This window comes from Lycium barbarum, chromosome 7, assembly GCF_019175385.1.
Source record: "Lycium barbarum isolate Lr01 chromosome 7, ASM1917538v2, whole genome shotgun sequence".
In the NCBI taxonomy this organism is placed as follows: Eukaryota; Viridiplantae; Streptophyta; class Magnoliopsida; order Solanales; family Solanaceae; genus Lycium; species Lycium barbarum.
Window position 1 is genome coordinate 2,750,658 of NC_083343.1, and position 9,982 is coordinate 2,760,639.

At 32.2% G+C, this 9,982-nt stretch overlaps 1 protein-coding gene across 1 annotated transcript; it reads left to right on the plus strand.

Annotated features, from left to right (window-relative positions):
- The first annotated feature begins 4,250 nt into the window (after positions 1 to 4,250).
- On the plus strand, positions 4,251 to 5,654 carry LOC132602053 (uncharacterized). The gene is made up of 2 exons (XM_060315075.1): positions 4,251 to 4,587; positions 5,080 to 5,654. The coding sequence occupies exons 1-2, from the start codon at positions 4,355 to 4,357 to the stop codon at positions 5,210 to 5,212; spliced, it is 366 nt and encodes a 121-aa protein (XP_060171058.1). The 5' UTR covers positions 4,251 to 4,354; the 3' UTR covers positions 5,213 to 5,654.
- Positions 5,655 to 9,982: the final 4,328 nt, after the last annotated feature.

The window sequence follows — 9,982 nt, forward strand, 5'->3', positions numbered from 1 at the left end:
GTGTGTTTAGTCATTACATTTAATAATTTTTTATATGACCAGGGAAGTGTATTCTTTGTTCTGAACAATAATGATTACAGAATTGATTACCACTGTCATATATTTAATCCTGCCTAGATAGGTTTGCAATTGTCCTTTCAAACAAATTCTATATCTCTTCTAGAGAGATGGTTGAGACTCCTCGTTTTTTGTTCCATCCTCAAGTACATGAACTTATGAACTCTCGGTTTCTGTAGTTGACCAATTCGTTACAATATAGCCAAGTCATTTTTTATTAACATAACAAGGACACAAGGCCCTTATTGCAGCCCGCCCTTGTGCTTGTGTCGAACTATGTGAATGTGAAGCTGAGAATGATATCTAGTCATAGTTACAAGTTATATAGCTTGGATCTTGGGAGACACTCAACCAACAAAACTATTTTTTGTTCGGATTTTGGTCTTTGTATACGTGTTATATTCATACATGATACAACAGTTGCCTGTGGTTTTCATCTTCTGAATCATTGGCATAACTTGTCTCATTAACTCAACAGTCACCTCTTACAACCACTATAGTCGCGTGGAGTTAGAGAGAGTTTTCTGGACAAATATCATTTCAACTCTAGCAAATAGTTTGAATTTATAGTCTTTTCATTTGAGTAACTTGTTTGTGATTCTTATCAAGGTTGTAAATTAACTATATCCCTAATTCCATAGGGACACAACTATTTTGGCCATAAAGTGTGCAAAAGTTGGGACTTCCACAGGGATTCTGGAAACATATCATACGCGCTGCACTGCTTCCTAGAAATTTTGATATAAAAAAAGAAATTCATTTTCCTGTTGATGGAGCTAGGATGCTTATTTTAGAGTCAGCATTGTTATTATCCCTTTTATCAGGTAACTGATTCTTCTTGAGCATTAAGGCCAGTTTGAATTGTTCCCATGCATAATTGTTGTATTCTGCTGCTTGTGGTTTGTTTATTTGAACTATGTGTTCATCTTTTCGGACGATTTCTGGTCATGCTGGTTGGAAACCAACCATACAGTTCATTTCTGGCTAATCTTATTCCATCTCATCAATGAATCCAGTGTTAGTAAAAGCATTTGTGTTGTCCCTTAAAGGGATGGAGCGATGCGAGCGACAGTGGCGGAGCTAGGATTTTCACTAAGGGGGTTCAAAAATATAAAAGAGTAAGAAACGAGGAAGCCAAGGGGGTTCAACATCTACTATTTATACATAAAAAATAATTTTAACCTTGTGTATACATGATAATTTTTTGACGAAGGGGGTTCAGGTGAACACCCTGGCTACCACTTGGCTCCGCCCCTGGCGAGCGAGGGGTTATTGCTTTATGGATGAAGCCATGTGCGCTTCAAACAATGACGCCCAAAGTGATCCCAACAAGAAACAGTCGGTTCTTCGAATTTCAATTCTTGGGAATTGGTTTAATATAATTGTATTAGAGTATGTTGAAATTAGTTACACTTCAGTTGCAAATTGATTATTATAGTACTATACTCATATATGTTTGGTATTTTTTTAGTTTTCCGTAAATTGTGCACTTTACATCAAATAAGTTATGGACTTTCTCAGTTTCTTTGCGCTTTTCGCTTTTAAAAACATTGATGAGGACAATCTCTTTGAATTTTTATTGGATGCCTAATTAAGAGTCCCAGTTTCTATTTCAGCATACTGCAACTGCCAGAAAGGTCAAAATGGATAAGAGGTGCAGTTAAAATGGACAAAGCTTAGGGTCTTAGACAGAAAAATAAAATAAAAATAAAGGATATGGGCTCTTATAAATCAGACTAATCAGGAAAAAGAAATGAAGGATATGGGCTCTCTGGAAAGGCTCTCTTAATCATGAACAAAATGACATAAGTATTCAATATCCATTTGGAGTTTTGTGAATCCAATCCAAAATTTTCATTCTGATTTTGACATGAGGTAAAAGGTGAGTTAATCAGTTTAGATAATTTATTAATCTTGCATGACCAACAGTGGGGGAACTAGAAACCGTAATCAAGAGCTTCGAGCCAATAAAGATCGAGAAGATTGAATCAAGAACCAATTTCATTATGAGCTCCATTGTAGAATTCGGACTTAAACCCAGCATTTATAATTTTATTTTTAAAAAAAAATAGAATCTAATTACTATCATCTAATGTCTCTGTCCTAGAATTTAGAATCTGTGAAGTTTAAATCCTGCTTCCACCTTTGATGATCACTTCATATGTCTCCGTGCAATGATTTTGGATACAATCTAGGGAAAATGTGCAAATATACTATCAACTTTGCGATTTATAGCAGATATACTCCTCGTTTAAAAAGTGGTGCATATATACCCTCGTCGTTACACAAATAGGTGTTATTTCAAAAGATCGGGAATGCCTTGAGGAGTTCATATCTGAAATTGGGGATACTTCGGCGAAGGTTTTGGATAATTTTGGCGGAGACTTACAATTGGGTTAACATGAAGATGATGAACAATTTATTTTTTTAAGTCATTTGACAATTTTTAAATTAAAAAACAAGGCAAATAATTTTTTAATTTGCAAAATAAAAGTTTGGTAATAAAAGAGTAAATATGCACTATTTGTGTAATGGCGAGGGTATCTTTTTTTAACGAGCGATATATCTGCTCTAAATCGCAAAGTTGAGGGGTATATTTGCCCCTTTTCCCTATAATCCTTTCCTTGTGTATTAGCTTTTGCGTTTAATTTTGGCCTAATCTCCATTTTCTTAGCATATGCAAAAGATTTTCATTTCTAATAATTGGAGTTGGCAGGTCTGGATCCTGACAAAACTAAAAAATTCAGTAAAGCTACTCTCTGAACACAAAATGGTAACTGGGAGACATGTGGGCTTTAGTTTAGATTTTGTGATAAGAAAAGTACAATATGTTTAGCATCATTATTGCTAAAAGGGCCTTTTAGTAAGACAAGAAATGAAAGTTGGAAAAGTGCATGTCCATAAGCCATTTTTTAGGCCAAAAATGTTGTTAAAATGAGTGTATGATAATTTTCTCTTGTTTTCCTTCTATGAAAATATTATACTTCTATTTTTGAAATACTTGTGAGCTATTGAAATATTGACAGACAGTTTCATATTTCGATCCGATGTCTGGAAGGGCAAGGAAAGACATAAAACATGTGCTTTACGCGCTTGCCATTCGTGTTGTGCTAGGTTATTACAGTCAAACCTCTCTATAATGACAGCGTTTGTCCGAAAATTTCATGGATACTATAGTGAGGTGCTGCTATGTATGTATACGAGCATTTGATGTTTATATTTCATTTAGCTGCTATAAACAAAACTACGCAAAAAAATCTTCTTATTTTTTTTAAAACTTTTTATGCTAGTATAAACGAAACCAAAAATACTTGTTAATTTTAAAATCCCAATTGATTTTCAAATTTTATTAATTAAAAATTGAAAAGACTTATAAATTACTAAGAAATCCATAACTAGTTATACCATACCGATAAAGAATTAAAATCTAAGGAACATATGCATTTAAAATTAATTGAAAATTTAAATTTTCAAGTTTGATGTAAGAATCCTAAAATTGTATATTATTTCAGAAATTCCAGTCTCTTAGTAATAATATAATGTTTGAACTAACGAAGATTTTTGTTCAAATTTTCAGCAAAAGGGAATTCAATAGCTTCCCATTGAAAGCTGTCTAAGAACTTAATAGTATAATTGAAGATATTTAGATATTCGTACTAGAAATTTACTATGTACGATTATCATAAATATTTTGATATTTTATTTTATAGATAATATATTTCTTACAAAATACTATTACACAATATTTGAATGTGGCTGTTATAGAGAGGTAATTTTACAAAAAGTGTACCGCTATAATGAATGTCATTGTTGTTATAGAAAAGTAAAATATAACATAAAAAATGAGTTCTGGAGAAAATCATGCCGTTATAGTGAAATGCTGTTATAATGAATGACAATTATAGAGAGGTTTGACTGCATAAGTAAAATAATGATTTCATTCACTAACTTTAAATTTTTACAAGCTTTTTTCTTTCAAAATAATGATTTCATTCACTAATTTTAAATTTTTGCGAACTTTGTTAGTGATATTCATACCCCTAATTATTTAGGACTTTGACTCTTCTTATAGGCCTTGAGCCGTTGGAATGTACTCAAGTTCAACAGAAAATATTTGTCTACAAGAATTCAATTGAAAAGGCCGTTTAATTATACTAGTATTATTTTATGACTAGATTTGTCTGTCTTTTCTATTCAACACTTTTTTGATAAGTGGTGAATAATAGCCACACATACAGGGAGATGTAGATAGATAGGATAACTTTGTGCCAATTTTATTTTTTGATGTGATAAGAAAATGTTGATCACACAAAACCTTGCTACTTGTTCTTCCGCTAATTTTTCATATCTCTTTCTGAAATATAGAAATACAAGATGTACTAAACATGCAACAATTTCATTTGCAAAAAAGAGAGAATTTTCTGAGAATACAGAAGTCCAAGAAATCTCAATTTTCTCTCTGAAAATTCCTAGAAATTTTCTTGCTCAAGCTGCTGTTGGAATCTTTGCTCTGGGGTTCATTGATGCAGGGTAAATTTTCCTAATGTTTAAACTTTATTTTTATATAATCTACATTTAGAATACATTTCACTACAAAGGGGTGCAGTGTGAGTGAGACTGATGTTTCAATTTTGAGTTCTGGGAATTACTTGCAGAAAATTGCTAATTTCTGATGAAATTCGTTAGAATTTAGAATTTGGCTGGTCAGTAAGGTTTCCGACGATCTTTTCATTGGAAATCCCTTACCAACGAGCCAATTTCCGACAGGACATCCATCATAAATTAGCGATTTTCTGGTAGTGAATAAAAAAACCCTTAGTAGGGAGCGTTTTCCCTAATGATAATTCTCCCTACGCAACACGAATTCGAATTAGTCATATCAATGTGTTTCACATACCGGGTGGTTAAGCCAAAAAATGACTAAAATAAAAGGAACAAAAATACATTTCAAGCTGCTGCAACAAAGTCCTTTTTTTCTTTTTTTCTTTTGTCTTCCCACATAATTTTTACTTAATATTTCAGGTATAGTGGAGATTGGTCAAGAATTGGAGTGATCTCAAATGAGAATGAAGTTTTACTGAAAATTGCAGCATTTTTTATAGTGCCTTTGTGTCTCTTTGTGATATTTTCTTTCTCTAAAAAAACTGAGGACTGAAAGGTTTCTATCCTCCTTTTGTTCCCCCGTGTGTCTGAGCATAATACATGTAAGCACAAAATTTGGAAGTTCATTTCTAAATGAACAAATTCATGCAGATTCAATTTGTGTCTACAAATATCAAAGCCTCTGATTGTCCTTTACAACTCTTTCCAAAACTACTTAACCAAGGTCTCGGGTAGTCGGGTTTGAGCTCTAGGTATGGAGTTACCTTTATTAGGCTGTGTTTTACCCTCGCTGTGGGACTGTGTGCCGCGAATCCAAATTTAATCGTGTACAATGTGGATTCTAAATACCAGGGGAAACCCAAAAGAAAGATTGGTATTTAATACATTGATACAATTTAATGTATTATAGCAAGTTCTCGCTCGATCTTCCAAGTTAATGTATCAAACTTGCTACTGAGAATTACTATATATTATCATAGATCAATTTAAATGTGTATATATTATCAGTATGTATGTGTGTGTCTCTCTCTATATAAAAGCAAGAATAAGGAGTTTTTTGGTAGTCCTCACATGGTTATTTTTGTAATTTCCTAGAGCTACTTTTATAGATGACATGTGTTGTTCTAACTTTAAGAGTTTGTCTTATTTCTCTTTTATGTTGCCCTTAATTTAGTTTAATATTACTTTATTGTCATCACATAATTTGGTAAATAAGAAAAAAAATACTTTTGAAATATTTTGCAAGACTCTAATTCAATATCTCCACACCCCCCCCCCCCACCCAGACCTCCCCGCACCAACTCTTTTGTGTTGCATGTATTGGTGTTTAATCACTAATTTTCTACGTGGTAAAATAAATATGTAATGCTTTTTTATTTTACTGATAAGTTAAAATCAACAAAAAAAAATCTTACAAAAATATAATAATTCAAGTAGGAGTGCAATTATTTATAAATTCTTTTGCTAGTTTTCAAATATATAAATTTTATTATAATGATTCAAAAGTACTAAAAGTCCACATAGTTAGTAATTTAAAATATTTTAAAAAAAATAGAAAAATAGTCGGATTACCCAAAGAATAATACCTTCACATAAAATGAGAAGGAAGGAACACTTTTTTCCTTAACAAAAAAATGAAATCAAAAAAGATATTACACTATGCTATATAAATCTACTTAGACACATCAGACATTGTGTGTATTCATTGCTTAATGATTCCGTCTTCTGAGATGGGTATCACTAATATAGATATTTACAAGTCTATTTATAGATCTTATTCTCCTATCTTAAGCTCAAAAAATATAGATTCTACTAACAATATTGTTTTTGGCATTTCTCTAAAAGATTTTAAAATTTAGCATTACTATGAATAATTTATTGAGCTCTTATATCGTGAGCTTGCTATTGAAAGTAGTGAATTTAGGATAGCTAATAAAATAAATGAATATAATTTTGTGTTGTTTATTAATTTTAGCTTAAAATCGATCGTCACATTTGTTTTTTTGTTTTCTTGGAATGTTTCGCAAAAAGAATGAACTGGTCTATTTGATGTTGAATTTCAACAATAGATATTGTAATACGCAGTGCGATAAAGGAAAATAAAGAATAAAAATATTTGCAAACAAATTATTAGCTTCATCAACAGACTGTTGCTTTGTAACACATTAGTTAATTTTCAATTAAATATAGCGTCACTTATCCACTATTCAAGTCATAGTTTCTTTATTTATTTGAGGTTGAAAATCATGTCAGCATTTCTTGGACACTCAAATATCTTTTTGCAATATTTGGTTAGTCAATATTGATTTAATTCAGGAAAAAAGGAGTAAAATTAATCCAATATATGATAAAGTTCAATTTGGATTATTGGACACTATGTTCCCAAAAGCCTTCAATGAAATAAAAAAGAGAAGAGCTCTAATGTCATGAATTTATTTGAAAATAAAAGGAAATTCTTCTTTAACTTTCAAATATTATTATATTATGATTTAGTTTTTAAGATTTTGTAGAAAATGGCAAAGTACTGCTCCTTCAATAACCTAATGTCAAAAAGAGCGAGTAAAAAATAAAAAATAATTATAAATTTAATTTTAATTTTAGTATTGGGCTCGGGCTTAGCACGGGCCAAGTGACACTAATATATGTGTGTGTGTATTTGTATGTGTGTATGTATATCTATCTATCTATATATTATTTTAAAAGCATGAATATAAATGTTGGTTGACCAAAATATCCTTCAATTATTAAACGACTTTTATACCCTTTTAAGTTGAAATTTCTCTAAACAATTATTTCATATGGGATAAAATTGTAATATTACCATTTTCCTAAAATTTAGGACTTTGGATTCAACCAAAAATAAAAGCACGAACATAAATATTGGTTGACCAAAATATTCTTTCACAAAAACTCACAAGAAAGGACATAATTGAAAATACTCCATATTATGTAACGACCCGTTTGGTCGTTTAGCACTTTTGGACTCTTCCTCGCTAAAATACCCTTTCCGTAGCCTTAAACAGTATTCTTGACTTGTGGGATGGATGACACGGTTATTTAATTGATGAGTAATTTTTGGAATATATTTATTTAATGTTTGTGAATAGTTTATTCATAGGAATATTATTTGCAAACATTTAGAATATAAGTTGGTAAATATAGTATTTGACGGAGTGAGTAAATTTTTAAAGTACACAAAGTAATTACGTGAGTAAGTGAATTGAGGAAAGTATTATGATAAGTCATCGGGCCAGGCCTACTTCTTATGACCCATACATATTAGTGGCCTAGGGTACCAAAATGATATATTTACATTTGGCTTGCAAAAGAAAAGAAAAGGAGAAGGCTATAACGGAAGGGATTTTCGTATAAAAAGTTTAAGGGCATCAGGTAAGTCTCATCTGAAAATTTGTTTTTGGTGTAATATAATTAATTCTATGTGCTTAGTGATTAGGTAATAATGGTCATGTTAGAGATGATGTTGGTAATGATTATGAAGGTAATGGACTAATAATGAAGTTATGATCGATTTGAGATAATCATTAGATAATAATGAGAAAAGGAGGAAGTGTTAATGGAGTCATGTAAATGTTGGGTGTTTATGCTACTGGTTTCCCGATTCTATTGATTGCAGAGAATAAAGCATGTTCTTTCAAGACATTATTAAGAAGTTATGTTAATTACATGCCATCTCCTTGTTTAGGTAGCATATTCTCAACTAATATGGTGCTGGCTAGTTGCTAATTAAGTAGTTATGTGGTTATCCTTAGCTTTACAATAGCTTATTAGAGGTTATTACAAGTTGGTGATATTAATATACAACTAACATGATATAGAGGTAAGATAGGAATTATATGGCTGAGAACATAATTCAAATGAAATGATGTAAAGATTAAATTATTTAACTTCTTCTGTAAGATAGGTTATGAAAACTAGAAAGGGAAAAGTGTAGATCTTCCGATTTTGAGAACTTTCATTTGCTTATCATGTTGCACTTCAATTTTGGTATACTGGGTTATGTAATTTAACATTAGGGTATTGGATTATATGTAAACCTTCAAGTTCATGGTATTTGAGTCGTGGAAAGCGAGATTATAATCCTATGCTAAGATTTTGGGGTAATTGAAGGTTTTGAGCCCAAGTCTTAAGAAATGAGAATTTATGATTTGAGAGTTCATTTGTGGATGAAATTGACTAATTTTTTGAATACAGGACCCTTAGATTATGGGTAAAATGACTTTTCAATAAAATTCCAGTTTCGCCCTTATGGGCTCGGGCATCTTTTGGGGTCCATTTTTGGGTTCCGAATTAAAGTATAATAATATGGGTATCATTGGACTCGTTTAAACTCGTAGAGTAATATTTTGACTATATTAAACTAGATTTTTTTAACAAATTACAGTTTTGCCCTCGGGGCTCAGGTTTGGCTATTTTGAGTCCATTTTTGGGTTCTGAGTAAAACTATGGAAATATGGGTGTCCATGTATTCGTGTTTTAACGTAGAATTCATATTTTATAGACTTTCATCGTTCGGAAACGCCCCAGAAAGGAAAGGCGTTAGCTTAAAGGTTCGTGGCTCCTGTTCGGCTTCGAGGTAGGTTACAACTTACTTTATGTCTAGACTCCGGTTAGTGAAACGTATGTAGATAGTAGTGATTGACGGGGAAAGCATGATAGGCCTTGGGGCATGGTGTGGATCTGAATTCCATCTAGGCTGGTATTCTGAGCTGTTATGTGGGCTTGTCGCCATTATTGTGATACTGTTATGTGGGCTTGTCGCCATTATTGTGATACTGTTATGTGGGCTTGTCGCCGTTATTGGGATATCGTTATGTGGGATTGTCGGCATGGTTGTGATTTCATGCACTTGATATAATTGTCTCTCTTTCTCTCTCTTGTTATCTCACTTGTCATATGGAAGAGGAAGGTTATTACTGAGAAATTGAATATTGAATTGCATTTCATTGTATGAATCTGTGGAACCTATGATTGAGGTTGATTTCATGCGAGGCATGCATCTCATATTCCGTGTGTTATTTGATGTGATTATCACGTAGTTGTATCTCTGTCACATACTAGCTCACTCATCTCATGAAAGGGAAGGGTAATATTTATGATTGAACCGTGGACAATAATATGACTTGTACTTGTTGATTGCATATTGATGATATTGTTGAGACCGATATCATGCATGACAAGCTTCCATATTACTCTTATGTTGTCCTGATGGTGAGGTGAGTGATTGAGAGACTTTGAGGTCTTTGCCGGAGATTGAGAGTGATTGAGAGACTCTGAGGTCTTTGCCGGAGATTGAGAGTAATTG

What these genes read in the sequence shown, in the direction of transcription:
- LOC132602053 (XM_060315075.1), top strand. Translation starts at nt 4,355, where the DNA reads ATGTTGATCACACAAAACCTTGCTACTTGTTCTTCCGCTAATTTTTCA. An exon ending in CTGGGGTTCATTGATGCAGG is followed by an intron (nt 4,588 to 5,079) that starts GTAAATTTTCCT and finishes TTAATATTTCAG; the next exon opens with GTATAGTGGAGATTGGTCAA.